The following is a 19,084-nucleotide window of genomic DNA, read 5'->3' as shown; positions in this document are numbered from 1 at the left end:
GATGCTGTAGGTCATTGAGAGTTTTTAACAGAGCAAAGCAGCAGTGGTCGCTACTCCCTGTATTTCTTTTCTCCTAGCATACAACTCAGTGTTTTTTCCTGTGATTTTCTTAGCTTAATTGTAAGTAGGTGAGATCATCAGGTAAAATAGATATAGTAACAGCTATCTTAAAGCTGTGAAGAGTTGGAAACCCAAATAGTGTTTAGTAACTAGGTGCTATATATGATTAAGAAGTCTACTTCTATTTATATTCTGGTATTCTGCAGGATCTGATTGCATCTGGAATATAATGGGGCCTGATGTACGAAGTTATTTGAGCGAGTGCCACACAGTGCATGTTTTATAATAGCTTTTAAACTGAGCAGTTGAAAGACTTACTTTCAGTGAATAATCTTGTTTTGATCTTGAGGGGAGGGGTCTGGGAGACAGGGAACTTTGCTAAATCTAGACTAAAAATGTTTTTGAATGCTCTCAATTTAGGAGATTTCCTTTTCTCAGCTTCAAGGCTCAGTACCTATTTTGGGTGTTGCTTCCCTCTTAAGTGTAGTTGCTGTTGAAGAATACTTTCAGATCTTACAGTTTTGAAAACTAAATGGAGTTGCATGTGTATGAGGTTTTTTTATATCTAGATGTTTTATTTAGGAAGCAGTTTGCAAAATATTAGGGAAGTATTAGGTCTTGCCTTGCATGCTAGAAGAGATTGAGAAAGACTGAATTGTGAAAGTACATAGCTGAAATGTACACAAAACAATGATAATTTAAAAGTTCTTACATGTATTTATAGCTATTGCATATGTCATGTAAATGGCAACATAGATCCTACCTTTTTTGATTAGTAAATCACTTCATTATCTTGGATGTTGATGGATAATTAAGAGATCTGAAGTCTGTGAAAATACCTGTTTGTAATTTTAAGCCTTTCAGTAATTTTCATTGGATGAAATCATGGCTGCAGGTAACTTCATGAGGGTTTGTTTTTGTGTACACTGGAGGCATAGTTTTTTATTTAACTGAAATAGATCACTTGCATCTTCTGGTCTGTACAATTATTGTCCGTAAAAGGAAGACTTGGAAACTATTTATGTACCTCAGGGTAGAATTTTATAAGTATATATAAGTATACCTTTCTTTTGACAGCTAGAAGATGGACACACTTTATTTGACTACAATGTTGGACTAAATGACATAGTTCAGCTTTTGATACGTTCTGAATCTGAAGCTCCTACCACTGCTTCTGTGACAGATCAGGATGGAGAAGTCAACCCCTGTGCTGTTTCCAACTGCAAGAACAAAGTTAAAAAAACAAATAGTGGATCACCCAGTCAGCCATCTACATCATCGCGCTCATTTCTCATTGATCCTGGCATTGGATTGTACAAGGTATGTACAAACTTTAAAAGCTGGAAACTTGCCTTACACTTGTGTGTTTAATTTTATCATTAAAAAAGCTTATTGTTTTACTGTAGAAAAGTGTGTATCCTCATTGCTTTCTTTCATGATATGACATAATTCCCCATTTTGATATACATCAAATTGACTTCATTTAAGCTGACTCTTGCAGAGTTATGAAAGCACCCCTGTACCAGGCTCACTGGTGTTGTGGGTTTCAGGAGAGTTCATAAACGCTTGACACATTGTGTTCTCCAAAACATGTTCTCCAAAAGTTTTAGAGTACCTGTGAAACGGAAATACTTTCTGTGAACAGAAGAAACTGTTCAAAAATCTGTGGAAAAGTGTGGCTTTTCCCCTACTTATTTTTTTTTTTTCAAGCTTGACAAATCTTTGTTCTAATACTAATGCTTTCAGTGCTGTATTAGAACTAGATAAGCTATGGAAATACACAGTTTCTTAAATTGCATGTGATGTAATGATTGCTGTTTTATTAAATTTTTTTTAGGAATCCTGTATATCACATTCATTGTTAGTTTTGTACCTCATTGAATTTTTTGATACTCTCATGTAAGATTACATCAGAGTACAAGAAGTCTAATTTAAACAGAAAGTGGGCAGTTGCAAGATTGCTACCTCATTGGATATTTAATAGGATGTGTGCATATATAGGGAATGGTAGCATTTTACCTCCTGTTTGGGTGTTTCTCTTAGATAAGAAATATTCATAACAGTAATTCTTTTGCTGGAAAATGTCCAAAATTACAGAAAAGGAAAAGGAGGTAGAGGCTGCCATACATATACAAGTTAATTTCAGTTGGAGGAACACTGTTATTTAGACCTGTCATCCTGATGTGAAACCCGCTTTGTTTCACGTAGACTGTTACTTAATGTTTTGGGTATTAAGGACAAGCGATAAGTTACTTACTCTGCACTCCTGTAGTGTTCTGTGCAGTGAATTTTATTCTCTGAGGAATGAGGGAGCCAAAAAATCTGTAGCTTGAATATGGAGAAACAAGCTTGCGTGCTTTTTATCTCCATTTATTACACTAGGAAAACTCCCAGTTCTTCAGTTCTGTTGCTTTTCAAGTAATCAATGAATGTAAAAGGTAATACAAGAAAGGATGGGGAGAATACTGGCGAAGTGGGAGGCTGCAGAAGATCAGTTATCAGAGGAAAGAAGTGTTAAAATGTGTATTTTCAAGAATGCTAAGAATTATATCAGGTAGTCTCTTAGCTGTTTTGTTAAGGACTAAAACAGAAGATTGAACAGGGAATGATGATAATGGCAAACATACTCAAGGAAACCTATTCAGCTGGAATTTTTGCAATTTCTAGTACTGGGAACCTAACAACTTTCTCCTTCATTACCTGTGAATTGATTACTTTTTCAGCCAACCATATGGTTTTAATATATACATATAGAGAGAAATAAGGGTTCAGTCGTAGCATTTTGTGCTATTTGTAGGTGACAGTGGGAATGTGTAGAGGATTTCTACTTGCAGAATCAGGAACCATTTTCAAAAAGGGAAAAAAGGATGACCCAGGGAACTATAGACCAGTCAGTCTCACCTCTGTGCCCAGCAAGATCACGGAGCAGATCCTCCTGGAATCTGTGCTAAGGCACATGGAAAATAAGGAGGTGGTTGGTGACAGCCAACATGACTTCACCAAAGGCAAATCGTGCCTGACAAATTTGGTGGCCTTCTATGATGTTGCCACAGCATTGTTAGATAAGGGGAGAGCAACTGATGTTATCTACCTGGACTTAGGCAAAGTGTTTGGCACTGTCCCGCACGACATCCTGGTCTCTAAATTGGAAAAACATGGATTTGATGGATGGGCCACTCGGTGGATAAGGAACTGGCTAGATAGCTGCACTCAAAGCATTGCAGTCAATGGCTCAGTGTCCACATGGAAACCGGTGATGAGTGGTATTCCTCACAGGTCAGTACTGGACCAGTGCTGTATAACATCCTTGTTGGTGACATGGACAGTGGCATTGAGTGCACCCTCAGCAAGTTTGCTGACAACACCAAGCTGTGTGGCATGGTCGACATGCTGGAGGGAAGGGATACCATCCAGAAGGACCTGGACAGACTTGAGAGATGCAGCCGTGCAAACTTCATGAAGTTCATCCAGGCCAAGTGCAAGGTCCTGCACCTGGGTCATGGCAATCCCAGGCACAAATACAGGCTGGGCGGAGAATGGCTTGAGAGAAGCCCTGAGGAGAAGGACTTGGGGGTGCTGGTGGATGAGAAGCTCAACATGAGCAGGCAATGCGCACTTGCAGCCCAGAAAGCCAACGACATCCTGGGCCGCATCAGAAGAAGCGTGGCCAGCAGGTCGAGGGAGGTGATTCTGCCCCTCTACTGTGCTCTGGTGAGACCCCACCTGGAGTACTGTGTCTAGCTCTGGAGTCCTCGACACAAGAAGGTCATGGAGCTGTTGGAATGGGTCCGGCGGAGGGCCATGAAGATGGTCAGAGGGCTGGAGCACCTCTGCTATGAGGACAGGCTGAGAGAGTTGGGGTTGTTCAGCCTGGAGAAGAGAAGGCTCTGAGGAGACCTTATAGTGGCCTTCCAGTACCTAAAGGGGGCCTACAGGAAGGATGGGGAGGGACTCTTTATCAGGGAGTGTAATGACAGGACACAGGGTTGTGGCTTCAAACTGGAAGAGGGTGGGTTTAGATTGGATATTAGGAAGAAATTCTTTACTGTAAGGGTAGTGAGGCAGTGGAACAGGTTGCCTGGGGAAGTTGTGGATGCCCCATCCCTGGAAGTGTTCAAGGCCAGGCTGGATGGGGCTTTGAGCAGCCTGGTCTAGAGGGAGGAGTCCCTGCCCAGGGCAGGGGGGTTGGAACTAGATGATCTTTAAGGTCCATTCCAACCTGAACCATTTCGTGATTCTGTGAGTTTGCACTGATTTTTTTTTTTTTTTTTTCTTTTTTACCCTTACTTTTTGTAATTTTTTTGTTCTGGATCTGATGATTTTTGCCTTGGCTAACATGGCTTCTCTGCCACTTTTGTAAGAGGTCACAAGAAGTAGCTGCAGGTGGGGGAATAGTGTGTGTCTCTCTCAAATGTGGTTTTTGAAAGGAGGAAGTAAAGAAAGTAGCACTCTGAGCTACAGCTAGTTCAAACACGTAAGGTTTTGTTGGGTTGCCTTTGTGAGGGTTTCTTGAAGTGCTAGAATCCACTGTTTATGTTTAAAATACATTGATAGATTTAAAATGGAGCTTTCATTCTCTGGTGTGTTTATGTGGCTAGAATTTTCATCCTGCTAAAAAGCTGTGATTTGAATACTGTAGGTTGTAAGAATAAAAATCAAAAGAATACATGTTGGTATTTTACATGGGGGGAAACACAAAGCATTGAATTTTGGAGGTAATTTTAACAAGGGGAATGAAAAGAGTAAAATAAGAAGTATTGCTTTCTTGTGATAAACATCTTAGCTCAAACTGCTGTCAATTGCACTTCCAGATACCTAAGGACTGCTTTGCTCTAAATACTAAAAGTTATGGAGGGTGGTTTTTTGGCTTGCTCCTGTGAAAATACAGTAAGATTGTCCAGTTTATGTAAACTAGCCTTTGGGCTTAGTAAGAGTAAGTATCTCTCTGCCACTGTGTTGGTACTTGAGAAGGCCTTGTAGCTTAAACCGATAGATACAAGGGGATGTGTGTGTGTGTGTGTATAAATATGTATGTATGTATCTCATAGTTTATTACAGATGTTTTCTATGGTATGGCTGTGTGGTAGTTCTGTTCTAGTAATTTTTTTATATTTGGAGTACTGTTGATGAAGTGTTCTTAAAATCTTTTTTTTTGGCATTGTCAGTATTATTAAAGGAACATCTGCTTAATTAGCTGAATACTCGAGAAAATGGAACATGATTTAGAATATTAAAGTGGTTTGGTTGCTTAATACCAATATTATTGTCAATATAGAAGATAGAAATTCTGGGAGATAGTTCCATTTCTTACAGTCATAAGATTTTGGCTGACTTTGGTGGCAATTGTTTTAGATTTGTCTCCTCCCTCTCTCTCCTCAAGTCTTGAAGGGTTAAAAAAATCTTGCAGGCCAGAAAGATAGAAGATTAAATAATAATTCCAAGTTGCAGGCTCAGGAAAGTCTTTAAACTTCTTGGTTGTGAGCTAGTATTTTAATGCTGTGTAGGCTTATTTTAGCCATAAAGAACAATTGGTGAAGCGAGAGGAAAGGATAATGAGAGCAATTAAACTAACTTTCAGGTTTGGGGGGGCGGGGGGGAGTAATGTAGCCTTGCCTTTTAAAAGTACGTACAGATTATATTCATACTAGATTTTAGGGAGAGAAGAGCAATGAAATACTGGAAGGGCAACATGTTCGTGACTGCATGTTACTTGAACTTGCTCAAGCTCAACTAGTTACTAGAGTTGATTGTATCACTGATAACAAAGTTAATCAGTAGTATAGTAAGATGTCTAAATTATTTTTTTCTTAATTAGAATCATATAAACTAAGCATGAATTCATTCTTGAATTTTCTTTTTAGATAAATGAATTGGTGGATGCCCGTGATGTCAGCATTGGAGCCTGGTTTGAAGCTCATATAGAAAATGTTACACGAGCAACAAAGGGACATAAGAATGGTAAAGCTCAAGGAAAGAGTGGTAACACTTACAAAAGGACTAATGGAAACTTAAGTCAAGATCATTCTAGGGAAAATGCAAATAATTTGGACAGTACACCATCCACATCTTATTCGGACTGTATGGACACTGATGAAGACGCTATTTATCATATCAAGTACGATGAGTAAGTGCTCCTGATACTATTTTGAGGACATCACATATTGTTATTTGGTTTGTATAAACCAAGAATTTCTTGAAGAAGCTTGGAATCAAAGAAAGCAAGTTCAATATTGCAACCAAGAAAAAAATTATGAAAAAATTTATAACACTTTTCAGTTGGATATAGTGAATCCATTGGGAATAATTATACTTTTCATGCCTAAGTACTTGTCAAGTATTAATTTCTTTGTCTTTATGAAACTTAAAATCCATCCTTCTTACATGAGAAAAAGAAACTATATAACTGAATTTTTACTGTGGATTTTTCCAAGTAAAGTATTGTTTTAATTTTTTTAACTATTCTCTGTGTATATTTAGTTATTCTCATTGGAGCTGAAGGAGAACTCTCATGAGAACAAAATTTGTCACTTGATTTGGATCAATTTTATTTCAAATAGAACAATTGTACACAAAATTACAGGTCTGCACTTACAGTAAAGGTTTGTTAAAGAGAACTTTGTGACCGAGGGCATGAAATTGATTCTGAAGTGGAGAGGGGTCATTAAGTGCATGTTGTGGGGGTTTTTGTGTTTGTTTATTTCTGTAGTGAAAACAAATTCCAGAGCCTGCAATGTGTGGGTGGGAAAACCTGAGTTTGAAGGGGTTTCTTATTTATGAACATGCTCTGCTCCACTTCATTTGCTTGAGAAATTGGTCTGGATTTTTTTTTTTTTTTTCAAATAACATCTGTTAAAGCATTAAGTTAAGCTTCTAAACAAGCAAAGATTCAAGGTTTTTAATTTTTGATACAGAAATTAGTAAAAATACTGTAGTTTGTGCAATGTAAGATTAAGGTAGAAGGATGCAAAGTATATTCAGTATTAACTAAATGTAGATTTCCAAAAAAAAACGAACCCAAAACATTTTAAAAGCAGCTGTTTCAGCTTTAGTTATCTTAATATGTAACTGTGAATCTTGACTTACATAGAGCACTTTTTATTGCTCTTACTAGTAGCAGATACAACTTAATGCACTTTTAACTGTGTTGAATTCAGATTCTGTATCTGCAACTGTATATATTTTCTACTTAAAATGTTAGGGAATTACAAAGGTGGAAGTAGAAATGTAAATATTTCATTGAATACTGCAAGAAATAACACGAGTGTAACTTAGCCAGCCAGTATGATCAAAATGACAGTAGCTTCTTTTGAAACTGCGTATCTGTTGTGGTGTGATTTCAAAGACCTGGCTTTAAGATTACCTGCAATAATACTGTGGGTATAAGTAGCCATAGGCAAACGTTTCTGAGAAACAGTGTTTGTTAATGGTTGCAATGAAATTGTTCCTTTTTTTTAGATATTGTTGTTTTTCATGAGTTAAAAGTGCAGAAGCAGAAAATGTTTCACAACAGGCCTGTTCTTTCTTTGGCATATTCATAGTAAGAAAAAAGATTGACCTCTATTTATGTGTGCTTCAGGATCCCTGCTGTTCCCTTTCAGCAGGTGGAGACAGTCTTTTTTACTCTATTATGTATAGCAGTTGTATATTTTTAGCCAACAAAATTAGGTAGGGCACAGAAACACAGTGTTGCAAGGTAGTCATTGGAGTCATGGTTATTTAACTGACCAGTGTAAGGTATTGAAGTTTGAGCTTTTGAAAGAAAAACTATTGGAAGGCTTTCTGGAAAGTGAAACTTGTACATTTATCGGTGATTGGGTTTTTCATGAATGCTACTGACCTTTGTTACAAATCTTTCCAGGTCTCACTCTTTTCTTTTAGTGTTACCTAACATGCATATTAATATATTAGCTATGTGTGCATTCATACCATTTTGTTTCCATACATCAGTGTTTACCTTTTTGGTGTCTGTAGGCCACACATGCATCCTGCCACCTACATGCTTGATGTGGATAAATAGGGAGGTCATGGTGTGCTTTGCCACACAGTCATTCTCTGCTCCAGAAATTTTTTAATCTAACTAATCTCTTCACTCCTGTTCTTCAGGGTTCATGTTTTGCTGCTAGTAGTATCTTCTGCACAGTTATCTGTTCCTGGGTGTTTTGCTTTTTAGGTTTGGACTGTGCATTTTGCTGCTAGATTTATTTGACATTCTCTAGTCTGTCCTTGCTGTGTTGTTTTGGAGAAGCTTTTTTCCCTTTTATATCCTAAAGATGATGGTTCTCTTGGGTGGCATAGTTTCAGTTCTGCCTTGTGTACAACAGGTACAGTCTTACAAGACATGAAAACACATGATGTTATCTGAAACAGAATAAAAATGGTTCACAAATTGATGATATAAGCCTGGTGCCCGTGTAGGCATCAAAATTAGTTGAATACATAGGAGGAACTATGTGTCAGAGGTGGACACAGGTCTCCAACTTCTCAGATCATTGCCAATGCTCAGCTTCCAGATTGGTTCTCCCTCCCTGCCTGTTACATACTTCCAGTTTGGAAAAAAACCCAACAAAACCACCAAAAAGATTACAGCTGAAGCATAGGTCACCTGTAGTGACTGAATTGGTCTACTCCATCCAGGTCTTCCATCATCATAGGCCCGGTTCTTGCAAGAAGGTCCTCTGGGGCAGGCCTGTCTTGCCTAGCTGTCTCCAAAATACACAGATCCATGTCTTGACTCAGATGAAGGCCTGAAAGTGTTCTTTCCTTTCTTAGCTGTCCCATGGGTAGTCACACTGTACTTGTAGATTCAGGACTGAATTATGTGTTGTTTGACACCATCTATCTCAGAACTGTATAGCTGGGAACTTAGTCTGAAAGTGAAGCTCAGTAATTTTCTCCTGGGCTGTGCTTGGCAGGAAAGCTCACCTTTGGCCTGAATTGCCCTACTAATTTATACTGGGGCACACTTCTCTCTATTTTGAAGCTTTTTGGGGGTGGTAAGAAAAATCTGTCAAAGAGCATGAAGAACTAATTAAGAATTTTCATCCAAAATGTGTCCAGAAATGGTGGTGTGTTTGCCCTCCCTGCACCAGTTTCAATGAGGGATAATACTGCCACAGCCAGTGGTTCTGTGTAGTCCTGTGGCTGTGCATTGAGAAGGCTGGCTCTGTACTGGTTGCTTGGCTGTTCCACACGTGATTTTTTGGAAGTAGTTAGAACGGCATCAACAGATCTGATGTTCATCTGGCTTTGGTTTTCTAGCTGTAAACACTTGACAGTTCCATCAAGTGAAGAATCCAATCATTAATTTTTTCTCAACAAGGTGACTTTTAGGTCACTGTGTTCTTCTAAGAACAGCTGTTCTTAAAGGATGAAGCAGGATGTGTCCTTCCCTTAAGTGAGAAAGCTGGTTTTAGCAGTGGTCCTGCTAGATTTATGTGTCATAAGTCCTGTGGAAAACTTAAACACATTGTTTTACAATTCTGGGTCTGGTAAAATCTGCGTTCTTCTAATCTTTTCATAAGAATGTACCTCCTTTTAAGGGCTGAGTTTTCATTTGTTCCTCTCTTCTTTCCACTTTTTGTTTAAATAGTGTAATGAATGTGAAGGGGAAAGTACGTCAGAGCTCTTCTAGTAAAGAGTACAATTGAGCGAAATTAACCTTTCTGGGCAAGAGCTTAGTTACACCAAATTCAAAGGGGTAACTACCTTATGGCTAAACACCAGCTGTGACTGCTACAGATAGGAGGTGCTACATATCCCTCCTTGATTTTGTAGGGAACAGGATAGCTAAGTTGTTTATGTTGTGGTTGCCTTCTCCCCTTTCTGCCCTTCCACAAGGGCTGTGTGCCGAGCATTTAAAAAAACTGCTGCAATAGTTGTAAGGCCCACATTTTTCTGCACAGAGATTGCTCTGCTTACAGAAAACCTAGTGCCATTTGGAGGAATAGAACTTCTCAGTTCCATATGAAACTGGAGTCACAGCCCAAAGATTTAAAAGGCTTCTTTAAGAACCCTGTCTTCATCGGTGAGGAAGAGACCCAAATATCAGTTTTGTTGATGCTTGCCTTCAGTCAGTACCAGCTGTCTTGGTACTATAGCTCTATAGCTATTGCCTGATAGTGCACCATGAAGCCTTTTCTCTGGAGGCAGCATTGTTTACAGAGGTGTTCCTGTTTCTGCCAGTGTTGTCTTACAACACTGCCACTTTGCCTTCTGCCACTTAATTCACTGTATTTCCATATCACCTTTGCATTTCTTGGTGTCACAAAGAGCCATTAAAGACTTTGTGCTATCAGGTTTCATACACTGCTATCATACGTTTCTTTCTTCTGCTCCAAGCAACTGTCTTTTCATACAGAAGAAGATGCTAACCTTTCTTGAATAAAAAAGCTGAATTCTTATTTGAAAGGAATCATGAGGAATCCAACACATGCTTAGATCCTAAAGCTTACTGAAATAGAGTTTGCATCACAGCTTGTTTAAAAATCACTTCTAAATCAGGAGCAGGACACTTTGGTAGTTTAATGTGGCACTATAAGGACATGTCTTGCAGTGCTGTATCATAAAAAAGTTTGTCCTTTCTCCCTAACTTACTCTATTTCATAGTTGTTGTGTGTGGAGCACTGGATAGTTTTGTGCAGCACTGGATGGTTTCGGGGAGACATTTCTCTCACTTTTGATTGTTAGCTTCCTGATGCTTAGCTCTTCCCTGAAGTAGTGGAATGACTTACTGATTTACAAGCGAATGTTGTCTTATTGAAGGCCTTCCACGAAGAAGCCTCTAATAGTAGTCCCAGGAAGGATGGACATTTCTGCAGTCTGAGAAATGTCAGTAAGCCTACCTATATGCACGTATTGATTTAGTATGGCTCAAGTGTAGGTAACTTTTCAGGGCCATCACGTTTGGCTGATGATACCCCTTTCAGGTTTTATATCAATAAACAGAGAAGTTTAATTTAAACCTTGAGTTAATATCTATATGGTGTATCATAAAGTACACTGTTTGTGGTTGTTTGTTCTAAGGAACCAGATAGTTAAGCAAGAGGGATCATCTAATTACTTCATGCTTAGTGTGGGCTGTGGAGTGCCCTCTGAACTCTTTCAGATCTAGGAAGTAGTCTGAGGTCTCTTCGTTTAAATCTTTGCCCAAGAGATTACAGTCAGGCCAGTGTCTGTTCTTTGTAGTATGATTGTTGGATGTTTTTATGATCCATAAGAATTTACATGGATGTCTTTTTCTTTGATCCTGTATGAAAAGCAATGTGAGGTAAGTTGCACTATAAGTGAGTTACATGCTAATTCTGGTAATTTAAGTAGCCAGATGGCCATTACTATTAGTGAGGATTCTTAAAAGCGTTACCTAATTTGTTCTATCTGTACAGGCAGAAGTTAGAGTATCTCTAATAGCAGATTTATTAAGAGTAGAGTATTATTTTTTCTCCAGTTCTTAATGTTTCATTTACTAAAATTTTACTTTGTTGGTGAACAGGAAGATTTTAACCTGATGGACTTAAGTTTCCAAGTACCTCAGGGTTCTTGTTGTCCATTAGTGTCCCTCTTCAAAGAGAATCTGTTTGATGTTTTTTTTTCTCTGATGGATCGTGAGGATTATTACGTTAGTCTTTGCTTCTGTAACAGCGCACCATCTTTTAGTGGGTTTCCCAGGCTTCTTTCCTTGCGTTTTACTAAAGCTAACATTTCTTCTGGGTTTGGTGAGAATGCTGAAGTCTCTGAGGGATCCTCATCATTAACGGAGTAGAAAACTAGTAGTTGATGTTGACCTTCAGAGCTTGGGGCAACCAGCTTGCTATTTCTGCTCTTCAGCAAGAGGACTTTCAGGATTTCTCTCACTTCTACGGGAAGAAAGACAGCCTGCTTGTGGGCTTCAGGCTTTTTGGGGTTTGGTTGTTGGGTTTTTTTGTTTGGTTGGGTTTTTTTTGGTTTTGTTTTGTTTTGTTTTTATTTTTTTTTTTGTGATATTACAAGATTTCTTTTGGGACCTAGTCTGGGATTTGACTTAAACCAAGATTCAGCCGGCATCTGATTTTGGTTAGAAAACTAGTTTTTCTATATTCTTCCTAAATTGTGTAACTTCTGGATAGATAGGTAAGTTGGATAGAATAGACATTGTCCAACTTGGCCTGGGACCAGTTACTTCAGATGATCCCTATGTCTCATCTTCAGCTGGAAGATCAAAAGATACAGTGATCTTAGAGATGGTCTCAGTGGCTGCTGGTAACTTGAAAATCTGTGGCAAAACTAAAAAGACGGAGCTTAAGTTGCAATATACTTTTAACTCTGACATCATTAAAGAATGGCACCGTTGTGGATATCTGTAAAACATTAGTACTGGCTATTAATATGTTTAGAAACTATGCTGTCCTTTGATGCAATCCTACAGTAATTACTGTGTAACAAAGAAATTGGAAACACACTCTGTCTAAATGTTGTGTGTGTGGAGCTACTGACTGTGCCTATAGACTGATGTGTAGGTAGGTAGTTAGGAGGGGTATGTGCTTGTTCGTCATTTATCTGTCCTGGAGCCTGTATGCTGTTGGGGTTTTGAAGTTGAGTAGAACCAACAGCTGTTTAGTGCAGACAAAACACTTGGCTTTGAAGGGATGAACTTTGTTGCACGTGGACTGGCAAAGGAGGCATGGTCATGAATGTGCCTTTCCTAGGGTGGCACTCTTGTTTGCACTCGGTATGGTGACCCTTGTTTCTTGTAGGGAGCTCAGTCATGTTGTTAGTGCAAGTGATGCATTTGTGTGTGCTCCCTATGCCAGAAGTACAGGGTGAGAGGAATGGGAAGAGGAGGAAGAATGCATGCAGATCTATGCCTGCTACAGAAGCAATTTTATTTACAGAATAAATGTCAGTAATGCATTTCTAAGAAATAAAATTGCTGTTGGGTAGTCCATTTCATCCTCCAGCATGCATAATTAAGAACAATGTTAACTTTCCTTGGTATCTAGTAAGATGTATGTTTTTGCTGGTTCTGTCCTTAAGTTGCTGATGCTGTTGCATCTAATAGCGAGCTTGTGTTGATGTACTACATATGCTTTTATCAAATATTAATATTAGTTAGGACCTATAGTCCTCAAGAATAAATTCACTTACTATTGTGCTTATCTTCATAGAACCATTTCACAAAAAGACATTCCTTAACCTGAAGGGATTACAGCATGCCTTGAAGGTAAAGGCACATAAGAATATGCCATTGCCACACCTGTAAGCCTCAGTCAGTATTTTTCTCTCACTAGCCAGTTAGTCTTCTATAAGCTGTGTAAAATGTCATAAATAAAAATTATTGTGTAAAATACTGCAGTAATTTTAGACCCTTAGATGATAAATGGAGTCCAGGAAAAGCTTAGTGTATGTGGTGCTTGTAATAAAAAGGGGACTGATCTCAGGGATCTGGGACACCTGTTGCACTCTTACATTTTAAATGTAAACTGAACTAATTCAGTAGTATCAGTCTCTGTGGCAGCTTTATTTCAAGGTGGAATGTTTGCTGTTAAACACCACTAAAATGCATTTACCTATCAACTCAATACTCCTGTTTTCATTTTTGTTTCTGCTTCTGCCTGGGAAGCATTTATAAGTCTGTCTGTCTCGTATTTGCTTCTGCATCTGAAGTGTTTGAGGCATGTTAAGGGTGCAGCTGCCTCATACTAGCTGAAAGAGACACAAACGTAGGAACTTGGGCAACAAACTTTATTTGGAGAGGTGCAACACAAAAAGGCAGTTGAGGAAGAAAAATGTTGGGAGGGATATGACTTGAAATACTCTTTTTTTTTTTTTCTTAAATGTTTGTCCATTCCCCAGATCTCATCCTACTCAAATGGAAAATATTTCTTCCTGTATTATTTAATGTTGTAGGAGCTTTGAAAGCTTTGAAAAGTCTTTAAGTGCAGGAGGAGAAGGTCTTTAAGTAACAGGGGAGTTTTCATTGTCAAGAAGATTACTTCTTTTTATTTAAATCTTTTCCTTACACATCTATTCTATTTATTCAGGACTAATCAGGGTTGCAGACAGTAAGAGAAGTTCACCTTCAGAGTGGTGTGAGGAGAAACAGTTCCCAATGAAGGCTAAAGGTATTACTGATCATCCTTTTTATAAAGGGAAGAGACAAAGTTAAAACAAAACTATATGGCATTTCGTTTGAAAGACTGTCATAGCCTAGCACTCTAAAATGCTCTGTCCAGCTGTAGCCATTATTCTTACCAAAAGAGTCTTGCCTATTTCAGGTGAGTTTCATTTGTCACTTGTAGTCCAGGCTGTCATTAACCTTTGAAAAATAATGTGTTTAGGCACAATTCTGCCTTTTCTTTAAAAGTGTTTGTGTGTATATACATATACACACACACACACATATATATATATATATAAAATTAGGATTTCACTGTGTTGTCATAGAGATCATAAATTTTAGTCATCCTGGGTGTGGAGTACGTACATGCAAGATACATGTTAATAGTTGGAGACTACAGAATATTTTGAGGAAGTGAGAAGAAAAGTTTGAAGTACTATCTGGTCAAGAAAAATAAGCACTTTCTCCTTGAAAGTGTCTCCTTAGGTGAAGAGATCATCAAGAGGATAATAGTCTTAAACTTGCTATTCCTTTCTCAAGGGATGGTTTGAAGATTAGACTTGCTTAACAGGTATATTTTTCAGAATATTTTTAATGTGAAATGTTCAAGTAAAGGTAGTAGGCTGGTATTTAATAGAATGTATCTGAGATGGCACTATTGATAAATTGATTTTGGAGACGAAAAGACATTATGGGCCACTGTCAGATGAGGTGACCACTGCGTCTTCCTCTTACCTTACTTTCCAACTCTGTGCATCTGATAGTTAAGTTGCATTGACTTTGGTGGTTGTGTGGCTGGACAGTGAAGTGTTCTTGCTTCCTAATATATCTAAAAACTAATGTTCACTAAGGGAATATTACTGTTTTCTATGTCACTGATCTAATCAAATGGATTCGCCCAGTGGCTGCACAGGGGGGGCAGAACAAGAGAAAGAATCTCTGCTTCTATGAGAGGTTGCTGCTTTCAGCAGCATTAGTGAAAATGCTTGCTGCAAACAGTTCTGTTTTGTCTTCTGTGAAGAAATACCAAAATACGTCCCCTTGCACACAATGTATTTCTCAAATACCCCTTGTAAGCATGTTTAACAGAAATATTTGACTTTTTTCTTTATATACAGAAAGCACAGGAAGTGGTGCATATCAAGAAGGTGTGTGCTGTCAGATTCCTGGCAGTAGTCTCAACAGTTGAAGTGAGGAGATTGGGGAGTGATTTCTTTTGAAGGATACTAAGTTAGTGTCTAGAAATACGAAGAAATGTAGGGAGCTGCAGACCATAGTTTCATTGTGGCACCTTTTATCTTTAGTTCATGTTGGCCAGTTCAGAATTTCAGAAGAGGAAGAAGAATGAGATTTGTACTGGCTGTTCCATAGAATCTTTTCCTAAGAAAACATGTTTTCTTTGACCTTCTGTGAGTATCAAACTTTTTTTTGATAATTGGTCCAAATGACTGCTTGGAGCACCTCTCCTAGCTGCATCATTTTGTTTTCTAGTTTCTAATACCAGTGATTAATCCGTTTATTCATTCAAAACTTTCTCTCATACAGATTATTAGACAGTGCTAAAATAGTAGGAGACCTGATAGGTCACATGGAAGTTTTCATTCTTTATGTCCTCATTAGAAAAAGTCCCAGTATGATGTGACTGTCTAGGCACATTAATTAAAACTTAAAGTATTCTGGGGGAATCAGCTGCACGCTATTGCTCTTAATTTCAAGAAGTCTAAATCCAATCCTTGGAAGATTCTTTGTCCCATTTGCAGTGGATTTCCTGACTGCATAATCTGTGTTTTATAATCTCAGAGTTTTTGCATGTATTAGCCCTCAGGGTTTTGACAACTGGCATTAACTGTAAGGCTTTGATTTCTAAGAATGTAGGTGCTTTCTGCAAACTGAAAAGGAAATAGTTTGAGGAGAAAATCCAAGTGTTTCTTGTGCCTCTTTAGAAAGCACATGGAATGAAGGGAGGAAAGCTTTGCTGTCCTGGTAGTTGTCTGGGAGAACAACTGAAATATCAACAGTTAAACTTTTTTGTGTCCCTTTAAAACTCATAGTTGGCTGAAAGAAGTGGTGTACTCAGTGATAATGTGATTGAACTCCTTCTGCTTCTTATTTATTTGTTTTTAATTAGCTGTAAGTGTTTTCCTTGCACCGTCACAGGCTTGAACACCTGAGGAAAGGTTTTTCAAAAGGTCTTTCAGTAATGGTGTGACTTAGAATAGAATAGAATTGCTGAGGTTGGAAGGGACCTTTAAGATCATCAAGTCCAACCTTTAACCTACCCTGACAAAAGCCACTTCTAAACCATGTCCCTAAGTGCCCCATCTACCCTTTTTTTAAACACCTCCAGGGATGGTGAATCCACCACCTCCCTGGGCAGCCTATTCCAATGCTTAACAATCCTTTCAGTGAAAAAATGTTTCCTAATATCCAATCTAAACCTCCCCTGACATAACTTGAACCCGTTTCCTCTCGTCCTGTCACTTGTCACCAGGGAGGTCAGCCCCCATCTCTCTACAACCTCCTTTCAGGTAGTTGTAGAGGGTGATAAGGTCTCCCCTCAGCCTCCTCTTCTCCAGGCTAAACAACCCCAGCTCCCTCAGTCGTTCTTCATAAGGTTTGTCCTCTAGACCCTTCAACAGCTTTGTAGCCCTTCTCTGGACACGCTCCAACCCCTCAATGTCCCTCTTGTAGCGAGGGGCCCAAAACTGAACGCAGTACTCGAGGTGGGGCCTCACCAGTGCCGAGTACAGGGGGATGATCACTTCCCTAGTCCGGCTCACCACACTATTCCTGATACAGGCTAGGATGCTGTTGGCCTTCTTGGCCACCTGGGCACACTGCTGGCTCATATTCAGCCGGCTGTCCACCAACACCCCCAGGTCCTTTCCTGCCGGGCTGCTTTCGACTTGTCATCCTGTGTGCTAGCTAGTGAAGTAAATCTGGTTTTTGTCACATTCACAGTATTTAAACTCACTATACAACAGTTTTGTATTAAAAATTCAACCTTGTATGTATTTCTTACAGCTTCTGAACTTCTGTCTTGATACTCTCTTTCCAGTTTGTCTTCTTTCAGAGCATCCATGTGGTCCACACAATGCAACTCTAGAAGTTAGTTTTTCTTAATACTCAGAACTAAAATTATTAGGAAAATAAGATGTTTCTCTTCAGGCTATTGATATGGTTTCTCAGTGTTTAAGCTGCTTAGTTCTGTAAATATTAGTTGTTAGGTAAGGTTTTCAAGATCTTTTTTATATTCCATGTGACTGATTTTTTTTTTTTCTTTATTGCTATTCATTATTCCTTCCAGTCTGTCTTTTAAAATGTGTTACCTTTTTTCTTGTAGTAACAAGTTATGAGACCTGCTGGTCTTCTTTTGGAAGTACAAACACAGAGCTTTATTTTCCCAGTGATTTTTTTTTTTTTTTTTTTTTTCATTTGTAGTTGTGGCTTAGGGTGCTCTTCCAGTATAGTGTCATTCACTTTCTCAAAACACTGCAGCAAAATCACGCTCATTGTTTCCTCAAATAGCAAATTGTCCAGGGAGGGAAGGGTGTTAAGAAATGGCACATCTGCCCTCACATTTATTACCATAGTAGTATGGAGAGGGGTTGTGGAAGTCTAGACCGCTGTTTCAAGAATTCTCTTTCCAGTTCCAGTTGTTGTGGTAACAGCTGGGAAAAGTGTTAAAAGGATATGTTGCAAGTTCTCAGTAAATTGAGCAGACTTGTATATATTCTGACATACAGCTAGTGTGTTTTTTAGTACTTAAGCATTTTAGGAATGAGCAGATACTGACTATAGCCAAGAAACACTGGAATTTTTACTTCATGGATGATTCTTTGCTATGGAAACTGTCAACACAAATAGGAAATATTAAGAAATCCTTGCTATGCTAGCGTTAGTATTTGCAGTTAGAAATATTATGGGGAAAAATTAAATTACAGGGAAATACAGCTTAATGATGAACATGAGACTTCTTATAGGCAGTATTCCTTAAACTGTTACGATTATGCTTACCATTATGGTGTCTGCTTTTTTCAATGTTAGGTGCTAAGTGTCACAAAAACCACGGAAATCCAAGAAAATGTCTATAATTGTTTTAAGTGCAAAAGTTGAATTGTGTCCTATAACCTTAATTTCAACTGTATCAAGCTTACGCTAGTCTAATTAGAACACTGCTGTGAAAATGTTCCTGTTTTCTCTTGAGGGTCATTTTAGGATTTTAAAAGTAACTCAATAAATAAGAAAAAACTTCCACTAAACATTCATGTCTAAATGTAGTCCTTTATTATAGCTTGCCGGAATGAGTTTTTCACTTCATTCTTGAGGCTTGTTAAAAGATCGTATTTACTCTCTTCATGTTTTGGTTTATCTACATAAGTCCACGCGTTGACGTTAACTTAAAACCTAATCTCTTAAATATGCAAAAATAATATTTAAATATAATGTGGTGTTTTTACAAATAACTAGTTAAACTGTGGGAAAATGAACATGGAAGTAGTAGCATCTTCTAACGTGAGTGTGGTTTTTTTCCATGCTTAGATAAATTGTGTCATTAGATAAGATTTGAGAGCACAGGTTTACTGTGGAAGTGCTGTTATCTTACTGCTTTGTATAACGAGGAATAGTGGTACTGTGCTTAACATAGATAGTGTGACTCTGCAATTCTAAGCCTAACTCAAAAGCTTGTGACAAAATGCTGTTTCTGCTGTTCTGTCTGGGATGTCAGTTATGGACGAACACGAATGGTTAGATATCCGCTAGCATTCACTGATGTCCGTGAAAGCATATTTCTGTGTGTGAAGGCATAGCAGCAAAACATTCAATGTTTGAAATCTGATGCAAAAGAAAGGTGAATTTCAGCATGGGAAATCTCACCTGTTTATAAGCTATCTTTTTTCTTCTAAAGTTTCTGAGCAGCCAATAAGAGGA

General features: G+C 38.4%; 1 protein-coding gene across 2 annotated transcripts in view; it reads left to right on the top strand.

The window, feature by feature from the left end:
• Positions 1–19,084, top strand: part of UHRF2 (ubiquitin like with PHD and ring finger domains 2) — a 96,912-nt gene that overhangs the window by 15,913 nt on the left and 61,915 nt on the right. For both annotated transcript variants that reach the window (XM_054185663.1, XM_054185662.1), the window contains exons 2-3: positions 1,138–1,380; positions 5,922–6,184. In XM_054185663.1, the coding sequence (XP_054041638.1) occupies positions 1,138–1,380; positions 5,922–6,184 (506 nt within the window). The remainder of the gene's footprint in view (positions 1–1,137; positions 1,381–5,921; positions 6,185–19,084) is intronic.

Source organism: Rissa tridactyla, chromosome Z (genome assembly GCF_028500815.1).
Source record: "Rissa tridactyla isolate bRisTri1 chromosome Z, bRisTri1.patW.cur.20221130, whole genome shotgun sequence".
Lineage (NCBI taxonomy): Eukaryota > Metazoa > Chordata > Aves > Charadriiformes > Laridae > Rissa > Rissa tridactyla.
This window is presented reverse-complemented; position numbering and strand designations above follow the sequence as displayed.